Here is a 27,629-nt window from a genome sequence, read left to right on the forward strand (position 1 = left end):
TCCTTTCCCCATTTCTTGTTTCTCTCAGGTTTGTCAAAGATCAGATGGCTGTAGATGTGTGGTATTATTTCTGAGGACTCTGTTCTGTTCCATTGGTCTATATCTCTGTTTTGGTACCAGTACCATGCTGTTTTGGTTACTGTAGCCTTGTAGTATAGTTTGAAGTCAGGTAGCGTGATACCTCCAGCTTTGTTCTTTTGACTTAGGATTGTCTTGGCAATGCGGTCTCTTTTTTGGTTCCATATGAACTTTAAAGCAGTTTTTTCCAATTCTGTGAAGAAACTCATTGGTAGCTTGATAGGGATGGCATTGAATCTATAAATTACCTTGGGCAGTATGGCCATTTAATGATAAGTTTTTTAACTCATTTGTTTTCCAATGAGGAATAGAAAATTTGTTTTGTTTTGTTTTTGTTTTGTTTAAACCAATAAAAGTAGCAAGAGGAAAATGGCCTTGAAGAGAGACCTAGGGCATGGTCTATACTTTAGATTCCATAGGACACAGAGACACCTTCATGAAGTAGTTTTTGAAAATAAATTAGCAGACTAATATATATTTACAATAAATAAGTCATAATATTCATAATAAAATTCCAATAATAATACCTGACCAGGGGCTTGAAAAGGTAATGGTTTGGACTGAAGCTTTGCAATAAGAAAATACCGTAGCCTTGAATTTGGAATGCCAAGCTGTAAGCAAAGCAAAGCAGTTAGTTACTCAAGAAAATTAAAGAGAGCGGTACTAACTTTAGCAACAAGTTAAACAACAACAACAAAAAACTCATATGAGTCTACATTTAGCTTCTACCAGAGCAAAATTTGCTATGGATTTGTAGAAGACTCCATTGTAGTATATTGTAAACTATTAAGCTGCTACTTCGTACTTTTATTTGAATGAGTTAAAGTTGAAGCTGACAAATATATCTACAAGTCACTTCCGTTTTATATTTCCCAGCTAAGACATACTATAGATATTTTTACATTCATTATTGATAATATAGTAATAATTTTAAAATTCAAATATAGCTATTCTTGGCTATTTATTACCTCATTTTGTTAAAAAGGATGATTCACTATGTTTTACAAACTAAAAGGCAATAAATATGAAATAAATTTAAAGAAATCAAATATATTGCCAATTTCCACAGCTTATATCTTGAATTTTTATAATGGGTTTTCTATTAATTTCTGGGCAAAGAACAATATAATATGACTAAAGATCACAAGAAACCAACAAGAACAATAACAAAAAGCTGACAGCAATACTTGCAAAATTCAAATCTGTCAAATAACTTGTCTTATTATGATCAATTATTTAAATTTCTTATCCATGAAATGGAAGCAGTGTTTTCAACTTAATGTTATGTCCCCAAAGCAGTAATTAGAAAGTTACTATATGTTTGTTTTGTTTTCCATTTTGGATTATTTTGAAACATTAACATTATTAATTATTAACATTATTAACGCTGAGTTTGGAAATACCAAACTTGACATATTTCTAAAATATGCTATCCTTTGCTCTCTAAAAGAAAAATATAGTCTCTCTTTCAAGCTATATAATTTTTTTCATGAAATATGTGTGAATGAATTTATATGCATGCACTCAACTCTCCGGGAAAGAAGACCAATAATCTAAACTATTTTCAGAGTTTACCTATAATATTATCCAAAATAAAGCCATTCTGCTTATCGAATCAAATTTCCTTTGAGAGAAAAAGCCTTTAAATTATAATTTATATAAGCATTTATAACTGTGGTACCTACAGAGGTTGGAGATAATAGAAACTCTTGGTACTGAAAGCCACAATTTTCTATTGTTTGTATCAAGAGGTCTCTGAAAAGAAGAAAAGAAAGCTTTCATCCGTTACTTGGAAAGGTGGTTCTTATTTAAATAATGTACACAAAAACTCTTCTTTTTTTTTGAGACAGAGTCTTGCTCTGTCACCCAGGCTGGAGTACAGTGGCACAATCTCGGCTCACTGCATCCTCCACCTGCTGGGTTCAAGCAATTCTCTGCCTTAGTCTCCTGAGTAGCTGGGATTACAGGTGCCCACCACCACACCTGGCTAATCTTTTTGTATTTTTAGTAGAGACAGGGTTTCGCCATCTTGGCCAGGCTGGTCTTGAACTCCTGACCTCATGATCCACCAGCTTCGGCCTCCCAAAGTGCTGGGAATACAGGCGTAAGCCACTGCGCCTGGCCCACAAAACCTCATTTTAAGTGAAAACTGTAACTTCACTTGTTTAGAAAGATAATGACCCTATGTTTTCACTAAGTTCAGCACCTGAGAAATAATATTGAATCAAAAGATATAGATAATTCTTTATTACAAATAAATAAAGCTGCCAGATAAATTATCCAAATTGATGAAAGTTAGAATTGCTAATCTAGTGATGATCAATCTGCCATGGGAACTAGAACTCTATCTTCTTCAAGGTAGCCAGTCAGATGGGAGCACTGTTAGAGACAGCAGCTGACGCAAGGACTCGGTGGATGCTTTCTCTCCAGCGAAGCCACCATCTGAAAGAACCCCAACAGGGATTCTTCCTGCATCCAGCTGTAGGGCAGAAATACTTGCCAACAGGACCAATTCTTACTGAAAACATTTCTACTTCCACAGAAATAAGCACCAATATAAATGGCTAAAATTGAGAAATGCCATTCTTACTAACCACTTACTCCAGAAAAATTCGAAAATATCAAAAGAGAAGAGAATCAGTTGAACAAAACTTTGTAATACTTTATATTATTAGTCAAAATCAACACTGATGAATAAGACATTTAACATATAAAATGTCAGAATGTATGCACTGGTTTTAAGATTTTATTTCACAACAGTTCCTACTATAAGATATACCAAGTCTAAGATGTATGCAAGACAAATAACATTTTTTTTAGCCTTGAGAAGATACTTCAAAACCTTTAACATTTTCCAAAAGAATATTACTTGGTAATTTTTGTAATCTAAAAAAAAAAAAAAAAACACACAACAAATGGAATTCTAAATATCTCATTACTAAGAAGAAAAAGTAAAGAAAATCATTACTTGTGGAAAATATGAGGTAAGTAATTTTCTGAACTATTTTTAAAATGGAATTTTATAAGGCTGGAGACAACTTATATTTTATTCATTTTTCCCTTAAACATGGCACACTTGATAAAGTTAACATTTGAAATGTTAATTTCCATTGGAGTTGATCTCAAACATGGGTTCACACAGAGCCTCTGTGGTGACAACTGAAAAGGCTGCTACTCATATAGAAGGGTGGCTTTAAGGGTTTGCACTTAAAGGCCATGGGTAACAGCAGTCACTAACATTAGCACCATTTGCAACAACACTATGAACAGAGGCAGTAGAATCTAGCTATTAGGCTGTGACTCCCTGTCACTCACTGTGGTGGCAAGCGTGGAATTGTGAAACATTTGCAGTTATTCTATTAGCCACGGTAGGAGAAGATAAATGACATGCACAATATCTCAAGGGAGCATGTATAAATGGCTATCCTCTATAAAATGACAAACATCACATTCTTCCAGACCTAGAGTTTCAAATTAGGGGTAAGCTTGTACAGGAACCAAAGTTTTTACCTTGGGAGAATATTGAGAATATATAAGAAGCTATTCGTCCTTGAATCAGTCATATCACCCTGCCGACCAATCCTAAAGGGGTAAAAAAAAACACACACACACAAAGTTTATCAATAATCTGATAAAAAGATCTCAAATCACTTTTTAAGTCAAAACAGAGAATAAAATAAGCTGGTCCTCATAAAAAATAGGGTCATCTTTGTTGTTACAGGGAAAAAAATACATTTATTCATTTAAAAAGAAAAAAGGGGTCCAGGCACAGTGGATCACACCTGTAATCCCAGCACTTTGGGAGGTGAGGCAGGTGGATCACTTGAGGTCAGGAGTTCGGGACCAGCCTGGCTGACATGGTGAAACACCGTTTCTACTAAAAATACAAAAATTAGGCCAAGTGTGGTGGCTCACACCTGTAATCCCAGCACTTCGGAAGGCTGAGGTGGGCAGAACACTTGAGCCCGGGAGTTCCAGACCAGTCTGGCCAACATGGCAAAACTCCATCTCTACTAAAAATTAGCTGGGCGTGGTGGGGCACACCTGTAATTCCACCTACTCAGGAGGCTGAGGCACAAGAATTGCTTGAACCTGGAAGGCAGAGGTTGAAAAGAAAAAAAATCCTTACATACCTAATAAGTACACTTAAAATTTATCTTTATAAAACAATATGACAAATGACTTATATTTAATCAAAAAAGAACAATAAGTCAATGCAGAATAAAACCAACTGTTCTCTTAAAATCACTTTGTTTAGAAAACACACACACATGTGCTGGCTGACTACACTTTTGCATCTCCCCTTGGTGGTATAACGAGAGTTCAGATGAATGAGCTGCTGAATGGAGTAGCAACCTGAAGCTAATGGCACTGGTGGCCAATCTAAGCCAATCAAAGCAGTAGGTAAAACTAACACAATTTTGTCCAAAGTAAATAGGAGGGACTTAAACTGAAGGCTAGATTCTATAAGCAGGAGGTTAGAGTAACTAGGGTCAAAACGAGTCATGTAAACAGGCAGTATTTGGGTTAGCAAGTAGATCCTACAAATAAGATTCACAACATGACCAAAGATAAAGCAGAAATGAAGACTTGAATTGAGTCTGAGCAGCAGGAACAGAGGACCAGGGTTCAAAAGCATCCTATTTATCTTCAGAGTCTTAAATAAGTTACTTGGCATCGTCGGTCAGTTTCCTCACACCTGATGGCAGGACCAAAACCATCAGTGGACCTGAGGTTCAGCTATGGGATTAGACTGGATGTGAACAGACTTCTCAGAAATCTTCAGTTCTTCTTATTCTGTCCTTTCCTGTCAGACTTTCACATGAGGACTACAGAATCAGTTACTCCTGTCATCAGCAGCTGGAGCTGTGCTAAGACAAGGGGGAGGTGGGAGTAGGAAAGCCACGGGGCCCTCTGCAGTATGACCTGAGGCTTCACAGAGTTGGAGCTGCATTCCGCTGTGTATAACCTGCTCACTGTACTCCGCAGGCCACACTCTCACACTCTCGTACTCCACTAGAGCCACCCTGAGATGGAATGGCCTCTGCCTGCTCTGATAAACTGCTAATCTACTTCCAGACACAGTTCAGACATCACCTCTGAAAGAATTCCCTTCTCTTGGTATGCGGCAAGCCCTTTTCTCCTCTGAACTCCTGTGACACTTTCAGCATTCTTTTATTATATAACTTATAATATAATTTAAGATAACATTATAAGATAATTATTTGTCAGCCATTCCCATTAGACTATAAGCTCCCAAAGGACAGGAACTACAGCATCAAAAATAATGCCTGGTTTGTAGGTGAACAATAAATCCTTGGGGAATTCATTTCCTAGAGAATTGTTTAAATAAATCCAAACCTAGATGGAAATTTAGCATTAGAATATTCATTTGTTGAATTAGACTGCTTATTACATATGATATTCTACTTAAAATCATGGAATATATAAAATGATGGACAAATCTTGGCTCTGACATTCTTTAATTGTATATCCTTGAGAAAACTAACCTTTCTATGTCCCAGTTTCTCACCTGTAAAATCATTATAGCAGCAATGGCTACCCCATAAGCTTGTTAAATTAAATGACATCCTCTGCATAAGACACTTAGAGGATTACTACTGCTATTATCATTTAAAATAATTCAAAAGACTCTTATTAAAAATATCTAAATGAAGATGAATTAGTCAAGATTTGGTTGAAGATATAATTTCCTGAAACATATAGCCAAATATTTATATATACACACATATATATGTAATTTTTTTAAATGAAGAGATTATAATGTTGCTATGAAAAGTCAGAATTATTCAATGTACATATGAATTTTAAGAAATGTAAAGTTCACAAGTGCATGCTTAACTAGCTTTTAAATTGTACAATTAAGCAATTTAGGACTTGAATATTTATTGCGGAAATTCACTTTGCTTAATCAGTATTAGAAAGATATTCTTGAATGCTCATTAGTTTAAATGAATTAAGGTAACTGGGGCTGGAAATAAACATTGTGTCTTAGGTAAGTATAAAAGAGGTATCCTATAGTATTGCATATCTACTTTTGACCAAATTAATTTGCTCATCTGGTAGCAATTGCTATTTCCTTTGTGATCAATGCTTAATTATAAATATGAATGGAGGCTGGGCACGGTAGCTCCGCCTGTAATCCCAGCACATTGGGAGGTCGAGGTGGGAGGATAGCTTGAGTCCAGGGCTTTCAGGCCAGCCATGGCAACATAGTGAGATGCCATCTCTACAAAAAATTTAAAAATTAGCTGGGCATGGCAGTGTATACCTTTAGTCCCAGCTACTCAGGAGGCTGAGGCAGAAGGATTGCTTGAACCTGGGAGATTAAGGCTGCAGGGAGCTGTGATCATACTACTGTACTGCAGCCTGGGTGACAGAGCAAGACCCTGCCCCAATAATTATTATTTAAAAATAAATACATACAAACATAAGTAGATAAAAGGATTTATGAAAAAATTTCCAAACTATGAAATGCAGCTAATAAACTTCAAAATGTCCATGCTTGACACTATGGTATGATTTGATTTAGTAAGTCCTTCAAAAGCACTTTCTCAGCACTTGATATAGTTTGGCTGTGTCCCCATCCAAATCTCATCTTGAATTTCCACGTGTTGTGGGAGGGACCCAGCGGGAGGTAACTGAATCATGGGGGCAGGTCTCTGCTGTGCTGTTCTTGTGACAGTGAATAAGTCTCATGAGATCTGATGGTTCTATAAAGGGCAGTTTCCCTGCACAACCTCTCTCCCTTTACCTGCTGCCCGTGACTTGTTCCTCCTTGCCTTCCGCCATGATTGTGAGGTTTCCCTAGCCACATGGAACTGTAAGTCTAGAAAACCTCTTTCTTTTTGTAAATTGCCTAGTCTCAGGTATGTTTTTATCAGCAGCATCAAAATGGACCAATACAACACTGAAATATTTATGACACATACCTTGTGAATGGCTGGCATGGAGGGCTCATTAAAATCATATCAAAAGATAATCTGTCAAACTCTTCGAGTGTAATGCCCTGAGGAATGAACATTTGGGGGAACAAAAACATAAAAACATGGATAGAATGGGGAAGAAGGAAAATACTAACTATAACTAAATATATCAGAAACTGAAACAGTTTATAATACAATGCTTGTCAAATCAACTTTGGTAAACTAACTTCTCAAAGCAATACTGTGAAGGAAGTGGGGCAGTAAACTGAAGCTATAAGAAATTAAGTGACTTCCCCCAAGTTCCCAGCACCAGCCCAGAGCTGGAACAATTGTTTCCTGGATCCTAAGCACATCTGGCCTGTATCACGCCTCAAGAGTAACACTGCTGTTTTCTGGAGTAAAACATGGAGAACCTTATTTTATAATTGACCATTTTCATGCGGATGGGGTCTAGGAAATTTTTAAATACCTACCTGTCAATAATGTTCTTTATTTAGCAAATGTGATATGCAGACCAGTCACCATCCCTTTCATATACATCTGTTAATATATTATCAAATGGAAAAGGGCCTAATTCTCAGCCACAAATATTTGCAGTTGTGTGCAATGAACTTCAAATGATTGCTGACAAGATGAATCAAAAGAATTCCTAATGGGCTAACTAGCTGAAAACTGTGCTATATTTGCTCCCTTTCTATATCTCAGAAGACAAACACAGGGAAGCACACGTCAGGGGTTTGCCAACTCACATTAAGCACTCTCAGTGCCCATCTTTAGCTAGAAACTTAAAGAAATCAGTCCAGAATCAAAACCTTCCTAATTATAACCTACTTCTAAGAAGTTCAAGCACATGAATAAAGCAGGAAAAGCTTTACTCTGAATTCTGTAAAGAGTGAGTTAACGTGAGAACATGTCAGCTGTCTCCATTGTATTAACAGTTTGAATGTGCATGTCTATCAGTTTTTGATCATAGGATTTTAAATAATTACAGATACATTTATGAAAATGAAATCAAAATTGGATATTGAAAATTTCCTAAAGCACTTCTCGACTCCGCTGAGCTAAGGAAAGCAATCTGAAAATTCTACAATGAGCAGTCTGCCAGAACACACGGGGCAGGGTATCAGCATATCGCATTCAAGTTCAACAGCCTGTATATACAGGGCCATTATGATAAGCAACTGGACATGGAATGATAACAGCTACATTCCTAAAACTAAAGTAAAAATAAAACAACAATCTCTCATAGCAATTATTCCAGGGGCATCCTATGTCTAGAATCAAAAGGAAGTAAACAGAGTCAATGTCTCTAATACAACTAGCCACTAAAAAAGTTACAGCTTTAACAGATTCTTTTTTTATATACACATACTTTAAGTTCTGGGGTACATGTGCACAATGTGCAGGTTTGTTACATATGTATACATGTGCCATTGTTGGCTGTACTGCCAACCTCATTAAAAACTCGATCATCTACATTAGGTATTTCTCCTATTGCTATCCCTCCCCGCTCCCCCACCCCATGACAGGCCCCAGTGTGATGTTCCCCCCTGTGTCAAAGGTTCTCATTATTCATTCCCACCTATGAGTGAGAACTGCGGGTGTTGTTTCTGTCCTTGCGTAGTTTGCTCAGAATGATCATTTCCGCTGCAATCATTGCTCCCTGCAACGGGCATGAACTCATCCTTTTTTATGGCTGCATAGTACTCCATGCATATATGTGTCACATTTTTCTTTAATCTAGTCTGTTTTTTTTTTTTTTCTTCCTGTATGGACTTTGGGTTTGGTGCCGTGCTGTTGTTCTTGCATTGTGAATTGTGCACAATAATGTGTGTGCATTGGCTTTATGACAGCATGTTATAATCCTTTGGGTATATGCTCAGTAATGGATGGCTGGGTCAAATGTTATTTCTAATTCTAAGATCCCTGAGAATCGTCACACTCTTCATGTGTTTTAATGTCAGTTCCCAACCAACAGTGAAAAAGTGTTCTATTTTCTTCCAACATCCTCTCCAGCCAATCCATTGTTTCCTGACTTTTTAATGATCGCTCATTCTACGGTGTGTGTATGTTCTCATTGTGGTTTTGATTGCAACTTCTCTGATGGCCAGTGTGTGGTTTTTGTTTGTTTGTTGTTTTTGAGTCGGAGTCTCTGTTCTGTCGCCCAGGCTGTGAGTCCAGGGGCGCGATCTCGCTCACTGCAAGCTCGTTCTTCCGGGTTCACGCCTCATTCTGTGTCCGAGTAGTGTGTTTTACAGTCGCGGCGCCGCACCGCGCCGGCTAATTTTTGTATTTTTTTTATTCTTAGTGAAGACGGGTTTCACCATGGTCTCGATCTCTCTGAACCTTGTGATCCACCCGCCTCAGCCTCCCAAAGTGCTGGAATTACAGGCGTGAGTCATCGCGCCCAGCCGCATTTTTTGAAAATAGTGATTTTTTAATAGTGTAGGCCAACTGATAAGGCAATCAGGCAAAAATTCATCACTAAATTGAACCATTCACAACTTATTTAACCTGGTATTCTAGGTCAATGAAAATGTATTTGGATTAAATAAAGCAGTCATGGAAATACACAGGTTATCTTTAATGACTAAATATTTTAAAGCCAATGGAAATTGACTTTTTACATTATATGACGATAAAAGTTAAGGAAAACACTTTTGCTTTCAGACAATATTAGATCAGGTCAGTGTGCTAACATTGTTCATCCCGTGTTGACTGGCAGGTGTATATGTCCCTCTGCCTGCCTTCTTGCTTATTTTCTCAGAAAGTTTCCTGGCTATTCTTAAACTTAATTTTCATTTGAACTTTAGGAAGAACTTGGCAGATTAGAAAACAACAACTTTTGACTATTTTATTGAAGTGTTAGTGAAAGAGAGCCAACATTTTTACAATATTCAGCCATCCTATCCAAAACCACAGTACGCTTTCATCATTTTCAAGTCTCTTTAACCTCCATATGAATTAGATTTCTTGTTATATAGATTCTTGTGTTGTTACTAAAAATAGGAACTTTCTCCTATTATGTTTCCTAGTAGGTTTTTGTTTGTATATAGTATGCTATAGGTTAGCATATTTTGTAGCCAGCCTCCTTATTAAAGCACTAGGTATTCCTCATATACTATTTTTGCTTAACTTGTTAGTGTTTTCTGGCATATTCAATCACATTTTTAAATCTCTATTTCTATTTATATGATATTTCTCTGTGTAAGTACATTAGCGAACAGTTCCACAACAATATCAATTAGTCGTGCTAATGGTGGACATCCTTGTCTTTTTATTATTTTAGTGAGAATACTTTTAAAGTTTCACCATTTGGTATGTTACTGGGTTTAGATGTGTGTGTGTGTGTGTGTGTGTGTGTGTGTGTGTGTGTGTGTATGTGTGTGTGTGTGCAGTCAAGGTCTCAGGCAACCAGGCCAGCAGTCATGCTCTTGGAACATTTGCATACTTAGTCCCAGAGCCTTCATTCCGAGGTCTCCTTATCTGAGGCCTCGAGCAGAACTTCTCTGCCAAGGCCTCCTTGTGTGGGGAGGTGTGGGAAACCCTGAAGACCCTGACGACACTTGAAGAGTGTGCCACCCTGACTCAGTCCCCAGCACTTTTCCACTACTAGCCCTCCCTGCTTGCCCTTCCCTTAAGGCCAAGGATTCCCTCAACAGTGAGAGGGCCCTCACATCTACACAGATCCATGGGTAAATGGAACCGGGAGAGTGGTGTTGTCTCTGCTTAATTTAGATTCTTGCCAGTAACACCACCGTAAGTGAGTGAAGGCTTAACTCCTTTGTTTTTGGCTTGTTGCCTTAATCAGCTACTTTGATGCTCTGACAGCTGAGCTTTCTCTTTCCCAGCTCTGATGAGACCCTGACAGTAATAACATTGAATAATGTCCTAAAAAATTGATAGTTTCATTTATCTGCAAAGACATATTTTTTGTGTCTCACTGCCTCTTCCCACTCCAATTACATTATTACTTCTACACTGCAAAACTTTACAACATTTTCACCTATTTTCTAACCACAGTTTTCCTCCTAACATGGCAGCTTCATTCCTGGGTTTTCTACTTTGATTCATCTCTTGCTTAGCTAGATTAAGTGATGGAGTCATCTGTTCCAGAAGGGCTCATGGATGTTACATTGTAAGTTTCATTTTAGGAAAATTTTTATCTATTTTAACTAAGAGTTTTTGTTCCACTGGAGTCATTCTCTTCTTCAGAGGCATTAATGATATTTATCATGGATCACTCTGTCTTCGGTAGCTAGCATTTACTCTACAATATGTAACTGGAGAAAGTGAAGAAAGAGATCAGAGATTGTTTTTGAAGCAATAATGGTCAAAACCCCCAAATTTGATGAAAATTATAAGTAAGAAAAGCACCACAAGGTCCAAGCACTACAAATAAAGAAAACATAAAAGCACATCAAAATAAAACTTTTCAAAACATGTGATAAAGATAAAATCTTAAATGTAGACAGAGAAAGACACAATATATTAAGAGGAATGAAAACAGAAATTATTACAGACCTTAAGTCAGAAATTAAGCAACCCAGCTAACACTGGAAAGTATTAAAAGAAAACAAACAGATTTTTACAAAAATATCTTTCAAAATGAATGCAATCAAAGATTCAGTGGGCCAGGCACAGTGGCTCATGCCTGCAATCCCAGCACTTTGAGAGGCTGATGTGGGAGGATCAGTTGAGCCCAAGAGTTTGAGACCAGCCTGGGTGACACAGTGAGACCCTGTCTCTCCAAAAAAGAAAAAAAAATCCGTAAAAATTATATTTCACAATGAAGACAAAATAAAGCACTTTTTACTCAAAAGTACCAAGGTCATTTGTCCCTTTCTATATATACCCAACAAGAAACACTAAAGAAGGTTTTCAGGAAGAAGAAAAATTATATAACATGCAAACTTTGATCTAAAACATGAGGATAAAAAGTGCTGAGGTCGGGCATGGTGGCTCACGCCTGTAATCCAGCACTATGGGAGACCGAGGCGGGTGGATCACGAGGTCAGGAGATCGAGACCATCTTGGCTAACACAGTGAAACCCCATCTCTACTAAAAATACAAAAAAAAAAAGCCGGGTGTGGTAGCAGGTGCCTGTAGTCCCAGCTAACCAGGAGGCTGAGGCAGGAGAATGGCGTGAATCTGGGAAGCGGAGCTTGCAGTAAGCTGAGATCAGGCCACTGAACTCCAGCCTGTGCGACAGAGCAAGACACTGTCTCAAANGGGTGGATCACGAGGTCAGGAGATCGAGACCATCTTGGCTAACACAGTGAAACCCCATCTCTACTAAAAATACAAAAAAAAAAAGCCGGGTGTGGTAGCAGGTGCCTGTAGTCCCAGCTAACCAGGAGGCTGAGGCAGGAGAATGGCGTGAATCTGGGAAGCGGAGCTTGCAGTAAGCTGAGATCAGGCCACTGAACTCCAGCCTGTGCGACAGAGCAAGACACTGTCTCAGAAAAAAAAAAAAAAAAAAAAAAAAAAAAAAAAAAAAAAAAAAAAAAATTAAAAAAAAAAAAAAAAAAAAAAAAAAAAAAAAGCTGAAAATTGTAGACATATAGACAAATGTAAAAGACTTTTGTGCTTTTAAAAGTTCTTTAATAGATATTTGACTACTTAATCCAAAAAATAGTAACAATGTATGTTGGTGCCTATAACATTTTCAGCAGTAAAATGCAAGACAAAATATCAAAATAGACCAGTAGGGGAAATTGGAGGTATACTGTGAAAATTTAAACATAAAGTGGTATAATGTTATTTGAAGGTGGGCTTCCACAAATAATAGATGCATATTGTAAACCCTAGAGAATCCAATAAGAAAATAAAACAAAGATAGATATAGATATGTAGACATTTAAAAAGAAATTTCAGTTTACGTTGAATAAATACTATGACTAATTGTCTTAAAAAAGACATTAGTGAAGAATAACGAATTTTTTAAAAATCCAAATAGGCAAGAAAAGAGGGAAAAAGAAACAAAAGACAGATTAGAGAAAAAGGAAACAAGTAACAAGGTAGTTAAATTAAGCTCGACCATATTCTAACAAGATTAAATGTAAAGGTTACAAAACTCCAATTAAAAGGCAGAGATTATAAGACTGAATAAGAAAAAAGATCCAACTATATTCTGTCTACAATAAGCCTAACTTAAATATAAAAATATAATTAGGATAAAATTAAAAGGATGAAAGTATATGTGCAAACATTAACAAATAGATAGCCTCAATAACCTTATAGCAATTTGAAAATTAAATTCATAAACACCTTCCCAAAGGAAAAGAAAAGAAAAAAAACTCCAGGACCAAAAGGCTTTACTAACAAAATTCTATCAAATGTTTATAGCGGAACTAATATCTGTTCCTCACAAACTCTTCCAGAAAATATGACCCTACTATTATTCTAATACTGAAACCATACTAAAACATTATGAAGAAACCACAAAAAAAATTATGCAGGTAAATGCAAAAATTCTTAATAAAATATTAGCAAACTGGATCCAGTACTACATTAAAAAGATGATTCATCATGACTAAGTAGGATTTATTCCAGGAATTGCAACATTGATATAATATTCAAAAAAGTAATTAATATAGTTACCATATTAAAGCATTAAAATGAAAAATAATATAGTCACATCAAAAGATTCAGAAAACACACTTAACAAAATTCAACACCAATTCATAATAAAAATTCTCAGAAATCAGATGTTAAGGAACTTTCTTAACCTGATAATAGGCATCTACAAAAAACTTTAACATCATACTAAATGACAAATGACTAAATACTACACTCCTAACATCTGGAAAAAAGCAAAGATATCCACTTTAACCCTTTTTAGTTAACATTGTACAACAGATCCCAGACAATGCAATAAGATAAGAAAAAAAAAGTCACAAATTGAAAGGGGAAAAGTAAAATTGTCTTTTGGACAACATAATTGCATATGGAGAAAATCCTTTAAAATTCATTTTGCTAGCGAGACTAATACGTGAATATAGAAGCCACAGGATACAAAGCAATAAACAAAATAAGTATATTTTATATACTAGCAACAAACAATTGGAAAATGAATTTCAAAAAGACTCACCTGTAATAGCACCAAACCCCACAAATATTTAGGGAAAAATTAACCAACATATGTGTGAGACTTATACACTAAATATTAGAAAACATTGCTGATAAAAACTAAAGAAGACCTGAATAAAAGGAGATACCATATCTGTGCATTGGAAGACTCCATTTTATTAGGATGTCAGTTCTCCCAAAATGAATCAGTGTAATTTCAATCAGCTTTTTTTTTTTAGAAATTGGCAAGCTGATCCTAATATTTACACAGAAATGTAAAGAATAGTGCAGCCAAATTAACCTAGAAAAAGAGAAACAGAAGTTCAAGAACTTAACACTGCCTGAATTCAATATATACTATAAAGCTACAGCAATCAAAACAGTGTTACTGGTATAATAATAAACATAAACACTACTGAAGAGAGAGTTCAGAAATAGACCACACATACATGATTTTTTAACATAAAGGCATCAAAGAAATTGATGAGGGAAAGGACATTCTTTTCAGTAAATGGTTCTGGGACAACATTATGTCCCCTTGTAAGAAAACAAATAAATCTTGACCCATACCTCACAATCTACACAAAAAGTAACCTTAAATGTTCAAAGACCTAAATGTAAAACTAAAACTATAAAATTTCAGAAAACAGGAGAAAACTTGAGTAAGCAAAGATTCCTTAGGACACAAAAAACATGTCCTTTACAAGAAAAAACAAAAATGGTAACATCTGTGTTTTGACAGACATAGTTAAGGAAATAAAAAGAGAAGCTACAGAATTGGAGAAGATATTTGTTATGCATATTTCTGACAACTTAAATCCAGAAAAGATAAACAACTCTCACAAATAATAATAATACAAATACCCAAATAATAAAAATTGGGCAAGAAATTTATTGGCAGAGAAGATATACAAATTGCCAATAAACACATAAAAAGATACTCAACCTCATTAGTCATCAGGGAAAGGCGAATTAAAAACCATAATACCACTAAATGCTCACTAAAATGGCTAAAATTTAAAAGACCAGCAATATCAAGTGTTGGCAAGGATGTGAAATTTCTCAGTTAAACATTAATAGTGACAATGTAAAATGGTAAAAACACTGAAAAAACTTGGAAAATTTGGTATTTTCTCATAAAGTTTAATAAATTTAGGTATTTATCCACAATAAATGAAAACTAAGATCGACACATATTTGTACATAAATGTTCACTGCGACTTTACTTTGTAATGGTAAAAAACTAGAAATGATTTAAATGTCTATAATAATGTGAATAGATACATATATTGTAGTATATGATATTCTATTATACAAAATATTACTCAACAATAAAAGAAGAGCAAACTACTGATATACAACAAAATATGATGAATTTCAAAACCATCAACACTAAACAAAACCAGTTCCACCCAAAAGAATTACACTCTTACGATTTTATTTGTGATATACTAGAAAGGGAAAACTTAATCCATAATGAAAAGAAAGCAGATCCATCATCACCTGGGTTGGGGTTGGAGACTGACGGAAATGTGGCACTAAGAACAACTTAGCATGACGGAAATGTTCTAAGTCTTGATTGTGGTGGTGGCAGTTACACGGTTGATGACTGAGTCGAAACTCAAACTGCCCAATTAAAATTACATACAATAAACTACATGTTTATTGCATGTAAATTATGGCTTCATGAGAAAATTTGTTTGTAAAATTTTTCATGATAAATTAGGAGAAAAAACACAATTTCTTTTTTTTTTTTTTTGAGACAAAATCGCCCAGGCTGGAGTGCAGTGACGTGATCTTGGCTCACTGCAACCTCCGCCTCCCAGGTTCAAGCGATTCTCCTGCCTCAGCCTCCTGAGTAGCTGGGACTACAAGCTTATGCCACCACAGCTGGCTAATTTTTGTATTTTCAGTCGAGACTAGGTTTCACTATGTCAGTCAGGCTGGTCTAAGAACTCCTGACCCCGTGATCCACCTGCTTCGGCCTCCCAAAGTGCTGCAATTACAGGCGTGAGCCACGGCGCCCGGCCAATTTCACATTATTTTAAAAATAACTCAACATAAATCAGTGTTTCAATACGTGTGCTGAAGTCACCATAGGTGAAAAAGGTTAACCTTGACAGGTTTGCTAAAACAAGAAGGATTCAGTAAAAGCCAATGATTTCTCCCTTGTTCTTACTGCATACTATATATACTATGTAAGTATTTAATAAAAGTAAATACTTTTTCGAAGTTTGATATCACCACAGAACCAAGCATTTAGAAGTCAAGCATATCCTTACATTTCAGTTATTTCTCTGAGAGACCAAAATATTGATCTCCCTCTCTATAGCTGGACATTTTTTGTTTGTTTTTGTTTTTGAGACGGAGTCTCGTTCTGTCACCCAGGCTAGAGTGCAGTGGTGCCATCTTGGCTCACTGCAAGCTCCGCCTCCCGGGTTCACACCATTCTCCTGCCTCAGCCTCCCGAGTAGCTGGGACTACAGGCGCCCGCCAACATGCCCAGCTAATTTTTTGTATTTTTAGTAGACACGGGGTTTCACCGTGTTAGCCAAGATGGTCTCGATCTCCTGACCTTGTGATCTACCCGTCTCGGCCTCCCAAAGTGCTGGGATTACAGGCGTGAGCCACCGCACCCGGCCGCTGGACATTTTTTTTAAAGCATGCTATCTTCTGATAGGATATAAAATGTTAATTCCCTTCTCCTGAACTCTTAAATTTATATATGCTTTATCTTCCAATTAAGCCACCAGAAACCAGTATTTGCCAGTGTTTTTCAATCACATTTCCCTTGCTACATACTTATTAAAACAATGACAATTACTTACTTCAATTGTCTTGGCAAGTAACTGTGTGTGAGGAAAATTATACTTGTATACTTCATTAGCGACAGTGTTGACATCAATGGCAGCCACCACTTGTGCAGGTATACAGCTTTCTGTAATGACAAATGGAGTATCTTGAAAAGAAAAGTCCTTAAGTTCATTATAGAAAGAAATCAAAACAGCAGAATTTAGTAATCCATTTTCTTACTTCCTCATGCATTAGCCTGATCTCAGACTGTCAATGGAAGGTCAGGCCCGGGGAAGCCAGGCATGAAGTGAAATATTTGGACGTGGACTTCTGGTTCATCTCTCTAAACAGCATTCCAATGCTAAAGATAAGATTTAAATATTTTAGTGCTTACCTCTTATATTTGCTTTCCTCCCTCATTAAGAGACACACTTATAAGTCAAATAGAAAGTTTTCCTAAGTTAAACCAAAAATTGAAAAGTGAGGCATATACTAAAAGCCCTATGATTTGGAACTTTATATAAATAAATTACCATTTGTTCTGTACCTTCTCACATTAATACAAAGCTGCTTCACAGTACCATTGAAAATGCTTTAAGTTTTTTCTTTTTTTTAGTAACAGCTTTATTGAGATGTAATTCACATTTGACAAAATTCACCCAATTAAAGCTTACATAAGTTTTTAAATGAGATGAACAATTAATTGGCATCCAAATGTAAATGGTTTATTTACCAACATCTTAAATGTTGACAGACCAGGAGAGAATATAAGAAGAATAAGGGAAATAATTATAAAGGAATGTCTTCACTGCCCTTCTGTCTTGCTGGTGAAGAAAAGCATTTTCAAAATGTTTTCAGATTCAGAGAATTCTAGCATATTCTTTAATGTTAGTCAGAATTGGAACTCCACAATTGCAGCCATAGTTGTATTTTAAAATGACCACCCTCTTTCCCCAAACATGCATAAAACCAATTATGTGCATGCCCTGACCCAAGTCAGGAAAAAGTGTGAAGTTTTAAAAATAAAAGCATTTGAGACTTAAGAAAATCATCAGAGAAAACAATACAATATTATATAGTAGTTCCAAGTAGCCATTTCTTTAACACCATTAGCTGGTTAATAGTTAGCTGCTTAGCTTAGCCCAAATATCAAAAAAGAAAAAAAAAAAAAAGAATGGTGTGAGGAACTAGGACTCATGCAGCAGACACCTGGCAATAAAAGCAGACCACAGAAGACAAGGCAAGGAGAAAGGTTCACACACACTCAGAAAACAATCATAACCTTCCACTGAGGCCTAGAAGAGATGAAGCCAGGAAGAAAAGAAAGGCAAAAATGTCCCCAAGGATTTATACTAAATGGCTGCTAGGCTCAAGACACTCAGCTAGGACCAGTTATCCCCGAGGTATCCTGCTGAAAAGTAAGATTCCCTGTGTGCTGCAAACTTGGTGGTCTAATTAGTAATACCATAGACAGCTGTCTCTTCTGCATTTAAGTGTAGTAACTAGTCACTGGCCTTAGCATAAAATAAATTTAAGGTTATAAATCATATCTGTTAAAGACATCAGATCTTGAAACACAAATCAAGAAGGCTTCTAAACAACAGAAAATACTAATATATAAGGATCAATTTGCAAAATCACAAAACTATCATAATTCAAGTCAAGAATTAAGCTACTATTAATCACTGTAAGAGAGCTGACAATTAAACTTCATTGTACTATTTTACTGTTTTGTTAAATAAGATATGTTCTAATCAGCATGATGTAGCTTGCTTGTATTTCCACTATATATGAAGCAAACTGGGATTGCCTGACGTTGGTTAATAGGACTTTTATCTTTTATTCAGGTTGAGTGAAAATGTACAGTGATGTGCTGAATCTGTACTATAATCAATAATTAATTTTATGTTCTTGTGTTATATGCCTGGAGGTCACAAAACTGACAAAATCAACTGCCAAATGAGTGTTTCATACAGTGATCCAAAAACTGATGAACTGAAAGTTCTTTCTCAGGAAAGAATAGATTTTCAAAGCCAATAAGCACATGCACTGCTTGCATGCATTGATGCACATATTTTAGACTATTATAAAATTAGGACTTACTGCATAACTTAAAAAGTTATTTCCATTAAGAGAAATGGATGTACTAACATATTACTGACACTAATTCAACTTGCCTTCTCAAAATAGAATTGGGGGGCAGTTATTGTTTCTAAGGAAAAGGTTAAATTTATAGCTAAGTTTTAAAAAGCAAACCTGTCAATTCTGTCAAAATTTTAACTTGAGCTCCAAAGACAAGTTGTCTTGATATTTCTTAGTATACGGTTTAAATCTATAATCTCCAAAATTCTTTACTTTTAAGTCACATATATAGATTTTGAGAATATATAATTAAAAATGCCAAAGTGAACATAATTCTATAGAATTTTGCCTATGTGAGCTCCATCACTTGAGTGATCCAAGAATAGTAATTCTCAAAAAGGAGGCAGAATTTGGGAAAGGGATTCGTGAATATCTTCTCATTGAAATAGAGGAAGAGGATGTGTTTTCAGTACTTTGACATATTACTTTGCCTAGACTTTATTCATGATATTTCAGTTATTATTCAGGATTTTGTATTTATTAACAGGAAGCCTGGTTAAAAAAAAAAAAAAAAAGTGAGATATCCTACTTAGAGAAACACAATTATTTTATTTTATTTTATTTATTTATTTATTGAGAGAGCGTCTCACTCTGTTGCCCAGGCTAGAGTTCAGTGGTGTGATCTTGGCTCACTGCAACCTCCACCTCCCAGGTTCAAGCAATTTGATTCTCCTGCCTCAGTCTCCAGAGTAACAGAAACTACAGGCACATGCCACCACACCCAGCTAATTTTCGTATTTTTAGTAGAGACAGGGTTTCACCATGCTGGCCAGGCTGGTCTCGAACTCCTGACCTCAAGTGATCTGCCTGCCTCAGATTTTCAAAGTGCTGGGATTACAGGCATGAGCCACCATGCTTGGCTGAGAAACACAATACAAATTATTTTAAAAGGTTGTCAGGTTGGCTCTGTAAGGAATGCATAAGGACATCAGGCTTCCATTTATATGAGGACTAAATTTAAAAGGTAGATTTAGTTATTTCCAGAGAGACTTCTAGGTGAGATGTTAGAAATGTCACTGAGGATACATACATAGTTCTTGCTTTCAATATGCTTCTTATCAAAATAGACAAGAAACACACGCACACACACACACACACACACGAATAGCAATACTTTCCTTTCTTTTCTGATGATTCTTTCTGGAAAAGCTGTAGGGAAGAACTTTTTGTTCGTAGTAGTGAAAAGCTTTGCAAGTTCACACTTTTCTTGACTTTCCTAACCAAATAAATCAAAAAATTTAACTGTTCTTGTGTAGTTATTAATATGGGGAAAAAATCAATATTTACAAAATGTAAATGCAAATGTAAAAAATGTAATTGTAAAGATATTATGCTAGATAATATAATGCAGTTTGGAGTTTTGAGGAGGACCTTGAGAAAGAAAATTAAGGCATAACCAGTCCACTCTGAAATACGGAAAGACATTTTTAAAATTCTGTTCCTTCTTTATTATTTATTTTCTAATATATATCTCATATAGGTGAGTAACTACTGAATTAGTCATTATACTCATACCTGAGACATTTAATCAGGTATGTTAACACTGACATCTAGTTGTAAGATGAAATATCGGTTGAATATATCCAAGGTCCTTTCATTCAAAGTGCTGGCTCAGTTAGGAATAAAAGTACTAAAGAACGTACAGACCTATAAGGATCCGAACTTAAAATTGCTGCCAAATGTTTTATCACTATTAGTAAAGTATACTGCTTGGTTCTTTTTTTTAAAGTTTTTGCATTTTGCTGGGTGAGGTGGCTCACACCTGTAATCCCAGCACTTTGGGAGGCCAAGGAGGGTGCATAATTTGAGGTCAGGAGTTTGAGATCAGCCTGGCCAACATAGTGAAACCCCATCTCTACCAAAAATACAAAAATTAGCCGGGCATGGTGTCAGGGACCTGTAATCCCAGCTGCTCAGGAGACTGAGGCAGGAGAATCGCTTGAACCCAGGAGGCGGAGGGTGCAGTGAGCTGAGATTGCTCCATTGCACTCCAGCCTAGATGACAGAGCGAGACTCCGTCTCGGGGAAGGAAAAAATTAAAAAAAAGTTCTTGCATTTTAAAAATTGCTGATAAATTATTTCCAAGAATAAAATAAAAAATACATTTAAAATATTTTTTAAACATCCAATTTCCTTAGAAAGTTTCCATAGAAGTTCAGCTAATAGTCAAAAAACAAAAAATTTACTTTGTGTCAAGACATATCTTAGATTATTATTGTTACTAATACCTGACTAAATATAAGACACCACCAGCCAAAATATGGATAGGAACTGCTGGAGACCTGTGAAATTTATCGGGGGGAACTCCACCCCCGATATTTATTGTGGGTTCTTTTCTATTTCCTAGGCATCTCGGCTGGTTTGAGAAATGAAGGGAAAGAGTATGAGAGAGAGATTTTAAAGCTGGGTATCCGAGGGAGGCATCACACGTCGGTAAGTTCTGTGATGCTCCCCGAGCCATAAAACCAGCAAGTTGTTATTAGCGATTGTCAAAAGGGGAGGGAGTGCACGGATAGGGTGTGGGTCACAGAGATCACAGGCTTCACAAGGTGATATCACAAAGCAAGTGGAAGCAGGGTGAGATCACAGGACCACAGGATGGGGTGAAATTAAAATTGCTAATGAAGTTTCGGGCACACATTGTCATTGATAACATCTTATCAGGAAACAGGGTTTGAGAGCAGACAACCTGTCTGACTAAAATTTATTAGGTGGGAATTTCCTCGTCCTAATAAGCCTGGGAGCGCTACAGTAGACCGAGGCTTATTTCATCCCTTTGGCTTCGACCGTAAAAAGCGGTCACCTTAAGGGGTCCGTCTATAGACCAACAACCCTCAGGGCACATTCTCTTTCTCAGGGATGTTCCTTGCTGAAAAAAATAATTCAGCGATATTTCTCCTATTTGCTTTTGAAAGAAGAGAAATATGGCTCTCCTCCGCCTGGCTAACTGGCAGTCAGGCTCCAAGTCGTATCTCCCTTGTTCCCTGAAGATTGCTGTTATCCTGTTCTTTTTTCAAGGTGTTTCAGAGTTTCGATATTGTCAAACGACACGGCATGCTCTACAAATAATTTGTGCAGTTAACGCAATCATCACAGGGTCGTGAGGTGACATTCATCCTCCTCAGCTTACGAAGATGACTGGATTAAGAGATTAAAGACAGGCATAGGAAATCACAAGGGTATTGATTGGGGAAGTGGTAAGTGTCCATGAAATCTTCACAATTTATGTTCAGAGACTATAGTAAAGACAGGCGTAAGAAATTATAAAAGTATTAATTTGGGGAACTAATAAATGTCCATGAATCTTCACAGTTTATGTTCTTCTGCCACGGCTTCAGCTGGTCCCTCTGTTCGGGGTCCCTGACTTCCCGCAACAGAAATTATCATATCCTCGACACTGTATCTTAGGAGAACTTATTTTTCAACAAAATACCAAAAGACATACCAGAGCCAGAGAAGTGGTGTAAGAGAGAAATATGGCAAATTAATGTAAAAAAAAAAAAAAAAAAGGAGCACACTAAAGGAATTTACATGGCATGGAAAATAAAGATGTCATGTCAGATAATATAATGCAATTTGGAGTTTTGAGGAGGACCTTGAGCAAGAAAATTAAGGCATAAGTAATCTTTCTGGTACGTCTCTAGGAAAGTCTATTTAAAGTCATGTTGATGTCATGAGGTAGTTAATACAGCTTCCCCAGCCCCTCAACCCCCAACCTCACACCAGCCCTGAAGCTTTCCTCAGAAGAGAAGAGAAAAAGCAATTTAGTTATCCACTTTCAGCAGGGGCTACAGAAAGGCCACATAGTCCAGCATTACCCTTAGTCCTGAAGATGCAGGGACCTCAATTTCCAGGGGCATAAACTGGTCTCTAAAGAATATAGGTAATGAATGCCTAGGATATAGTAGATGCTCAATAATTATTAAAATTCATATTCACTGCTTGGCATTTATCTGGAATATTACAGATTAAATAGATTAAATAATAGTGATAATGATTATTCTAATTAAAATTTAAAAATCAAAATTAAAACAAGCATTATCATTATTAAGATTAGAAAATTAGACCAGTGAGAAAAGCTTAAGACTCATACTGTTCATCTGGGAGATGAATTGCAGGAGAAATATTTTTGAAAGAGTTTCGAGTAATGTAGGAAGAGATCTTCACAAATGACAAAAACTGGCTGATTCTAATCTCTACTAAAAGAAAAAAAAAAGGAAAACAGAAAATGGGCTAAAATTTAATCCCACTGATGGGAAAAGCTTTCCTGACCTTGCTATCAAACCCTAGAATGAAAGAGAGAAATCGGAGGTACTGGGGAAAGGATTTTCTTAAGACAGGGCAAAAAAATTTTCTTCCCAGGATATTTATTACTCGTTTTATCCAACGTGGAGGAAGATAGTCCCACTAAAGCAAACCTCTAAAGATACTTTCTACCCCTAATACTCTATGAGCATTTAGGTAAGAAGGGTAGGTCTTCAGATCATCTTTTACTGTCTGCCATTATTGACAAAGATCTTGGCCTTTTCACCCTAATTCACTGGTTAGAAACTAAAGAACTGATTCAAGAGAAGTGCTCTTTTATGGTTATGTTTGTCTATTAATTTGCCTTTCCTAGATACTATGTTTAAAATAACTACTAAGGAATAAAAATAGTAAGTCTCTAAGTAAACTATGACAAACAGTATAAATTTTCTCTTTCTGCCGGGTGCGGTGGCTCACGCCTTTAATCCTAGCACTTTGGGAGGCTGAGGCGGGTGGATCACCTGAGGTCAGGAGTTCGAGACCAGCCTGGCCAACATGGCAAAACCCTGTCTCTAATAAAAATATAAAACTCAGCCAGGCATGGTGGTAGGCACCTGTAATCCCAGCTACTCGGGGGCCTGAGGAAGAAGAATCGCTTGAACCCATGGGGTGGAGGTTGCAGTGAGCTGAGATCACACCACTTCACTCCAGCCTGGGCAAAAGAGCAAAACTCTGTCTCAAAAGAAAAAAAAAAAAAACTCTTTCCATATTCAGTGCAGAGAAAACCTGATTTGTGGGAATCAACATGAAGTAACATTGCATTAATGCTTAATTTTTTCCTTCTACTTATAACCGTCTATTAGGAGAGAAACTAATCTTTCCCAGACAAAGCTGGACCTTAGGTGAAATAGCGCCATGCCTTTTTTTATGATAATCAATCTTCAATTCCCTTGTCCCTCTTCCCATTTCAAACTACCTAGCAATATGCTAAACTCAACACTAAGCAAATGAGTACTTAAGAAACAGTCTGAAAGGTGGATAGCAAACAACATCTTTTTCCTATTATAGAACTCAAGGAACTTCACAATTTCTCCTTAGCGCTCAGTCTCTTTGAAGCAAACTTTACATCAAATTAAATTTTGCTAATGAAATTTTACTAATATGTTTTACTAATGATGCAAAAATATGATTTCTAGTTATACTATCTCTGCAAAAATTATCTGCATATCCCAACATTTATTTCTTCTTCCTCTTCAATAACCAAACATCAAATTTATTCACTGTGGCAATGCACCCTGCTAAAAGGATATCTGCCACCCCTCTACAGCTAGACGCAGCCATGAACTAAGGTCAGACTAATGAGACAGAATAAGTGCATCAGACTCTCGGAGAGTGTTCTATAAAGGAAGAGAGTGGTAGTTCCCTGTGCCTTCTGGCCTTTCCACTGGAGGTTTGGAAAGCAGATGTAATGACTTGAGCTTCATTTGCCATGATGGACCATGAAGGCTGATCTGTGCACTCTCATCACACTCCAGTTCACTCTTCTGTCACATTTTTCCCAGGACAGTGGCTCTCTCACTAGACTGGTCGATCATCTCAGTGCTGACACCATGTCTCATTCATATGGGTACTCTCAGCACCCAGGCATTGCAGTAATTGGCACAGAATAGGCCCTCAATAAACGTCTACTGACTGAATACATACAAGAGAATGAGTGAATTACACTTCCTAAAATCAACTCCTAATTATTATTGATTACCCTCCTTCTTGTCCTGTTTCTGAGAATACTGTTAGCTTAAAAAGTATTTAATAAGTCTGATCTTATATGACTATCTCAATGCTCATTTTTAAGTAACTGTTTGACATTTAGGTCAAGTTTTTTACCATGGAAACACCTACAATGAAGTTCCCAGGATAACCTACAAAATTCTATTTATCTTACAAATATCTTAAATATGGTTCCAATAGTGCTATTGTCAGGCAGTAAGCAAATATCTGTAAGATTACCTATCATGTACTGAGCACTCTACTGAGGATACAAAATGAGTGGACATTTGTTTTCTGTTTCACAAGCATCTGGCCCTCCTTTTCTGGCAATAGTCCCAAATTTTCTTTGGGGGAATCTTACTTCACTCATACTCTGTTGAAGTGGTTCCGACGGGCATCAAATCCCCCTCTCCTAGCTTCTAGAAGTCTTGGTCAAGTGTCTGAGCCAGTAAGACTAGCCAGACAGGTTTCAGGATGGGCAGGCAACTCAAAACAAGCCAATTACGCACAATAAGAGGGGACCGCTGGCTTTTTCTTTTGTAACTATTAATAGCAAGAGTTGCTTGATCTTTCTTACCAGGTGTCTGAGCCAGTAAGACTAGCCAGACAGGTTTCAGGATGGGCAGGCAACTCAAAACAAGCCAATTACGCACAATAAGAGGGGACCGCTGGCTTTTTCTTTTGTAACTATTAATAGCAAGAGTTGCTTGATCTTTCTTACCAGGTTTAACCTTGGATGGATATAAGTTCAGAGGCTACTACAGCCATTTTGATGCAATAAGGGGAGAACATATATAAAAATGCACTCAACCTAGAAGAAACAAAGCTGAGATACATGGAGAAAAAACTGGTTTCTGGTGACATGATTTGAGTCCCTGCTTCAAGCTCTACCCCTAACTGGGCCTACATTTGGACTTGGTCAATTAAATGAGTCCATATTTACAACTTTTAGGAAATCAGTCTGAGCTAAGTTTCTGTCACTCGCAAATAACACTTCTAAGTGGCATTCAAGTGAACACACACGAATATGCCATTTGTTCCTATGAGGAGAAGCATTTCAAATTCCAAATTGGCAAACAGAGCAATATGAATGCAAAAGTCCCGTAAGTAAGTAAGTAACCATGCATCTACAAAATAGAAGCATTCTTCTTGATAAAACTGTCCTAAGTTGAAGAAAGAAGGTCAAGTGTCTTCAATTTGGGGAGTGAAGACCTTAGGGTAATACCCAATTACCTATTTCTACATATGGATACTAAATACAACAAATACAGAGAGAGAGCTACTTATAAACTATAGTTCTCATGCCTTTTAAGGAGCACAGAATATTTTCAGTTGCCCAGTCTCACCAATTCTTACAAAGTTCAAGTCCTGAAGGTAAAACAGTTAAAACAGAAATTTCATTACAAGCAATTCAAAAACGCTGAATTTTAAATGATCGACAAACATATAAAAGACGCTTAACCTCACCAATAATGACAGAAATCCACATTAATCAGTTTTACCTAGCAGACTGGCAAAGATTGAATAAATGAACACTGTATAATGCCAGCAAGGATTTAAGAAAATGTGCTCTCCCTCATGTCATTTGTAGTATAAATTGATATAATTCTTTTGATTATTAGACCTAGTTATACTACATCTGGAAATGTTTGCTAAGAAAAAATGTAGACAAGTATGTAAAGATACAAGTGTAAGATTACATACATGTATGAAAATAGAGATGTTACAAAGATAACATCCGTATTTACTGTCACAAAGCGATGTCCATATTATTTACTACATAGAGCAATTACGGAATATCTTGTTGAGTAAAATTCAAGTTTTAAAAGTGTATGTGTATGTGTGCACCTTAAGACAGAGAATGGCAAATATCAACAGAGGCTATCTCCTAGTGGTGAGATTTGGAGGTAATTCTTACTTCTTCCTTTAAACTCTTTTGAATAATTTGATTTTTTTTTTACAATGAGAATATACTATTATTTTATTTATATATTTACTTATTTTTTTGAGATGGACTCTTGCTCTGTTGCCCAGGCTGGAGTGCCATGACACGATCTCGGCTCACTGCAACCTCTACCTCCCGGGTTCAAGCGATTCTTCTGCCTCAGTTTCCTGTACTACAGGCGTGTGCCAGCATGTCCGGCTAATTTTTGTATTTTTAGTAAGAGACAGGGTTTCACCATATTGGCCAGGCTGGTCTCGAACTCCTCACCTCGTGATCTACCCACCTCAGCCTCCCAAAGTGCTGCGATTACAGGCATGAGCCACTGTGCCCAGTAAGAATGTACTATTTTTTTTGTTTTGTTTTTTGTTGAGACAGAGTCTCGCTCTGTCGCCCAGGCTGGAGTGCAGTGGCCGGATCTCAGCTCACTGCAAGCTCCGCCTCCCGGGTTTACGCCATTCTCCTGCCTCAGCCTCCCGAGTAGCTGGGACTACAGGCGCCCGCCACCTCGCCCGGCTAGTTTTTTGTATTTTTAGTAGAGACGGGGTTTCACCGTGTTAGCCAGGATGGTCTCGATCTCCTGACCTCGTGATCCGCCCGTCTCGGCCTCCCAAAGTGCTGGGATTACAGGCTTGAGCCACCG

At 36.9% G+C, this 27,629-nt stretch overlaps 1 protein-coding gene across 1 annotated transcript in view; it reads right to left on the reverse strand.

The window, feature by feature from the left end:
* The window catches only part of TRDMT1 (tRNA aspartic acid methyltransferase 1), an 80,345-nt gene that overhangs the window by 18,543 nt on the left and 34,173 nt on the right, over positions 1 to 27,629 (reverse strand). Inside the window, exons 3-8 of the mRNA XM_017869191.1 lie at positions 16,926 to 17,035; positions 7,032 to 7,108; positions 3,589 to 3,660; positions 2,903 to 2,964; positions 1,764 to 1,837; positions 606 to 689 (exon numbers count right to left, since the gene is read on the reverse strand). Coding sequence (XP_017724680.1) covers positions 606 to 689; positions 1,764 to 1,837; positions 2,903 to 2,964; positions 3,589 to 3,660; positions 7,032 to 7,108; positions 16,926 to 17,035 — 479 coding nt within the window. The remainder of the gene's footprint in view (positions 1 to 605; positions 690 to 1,763; positions 1,838 to 2,902; positions 2,965 to 3,588; positions 3,661 to 7,031; positions 7,109 to 16,925; positions 17,036 to 27,629) is intronic.

Source organism: Rhinopithecus bieti, unplaced genomic scaffold, assembly GCF_001698545.2.
Source record: "Rhinopithecus bieti isolate Rb0 unplaced genomic scaffold, ASM169854v2 scaffold_3043, whole genome shotgun sequence".
Lineage (NCBI taxonomy): Eukaryota > Metazoa > Chordata > Mammalia > Primates > Cercopithecidae > Rhinopithecus > Rhinopithecus bieti.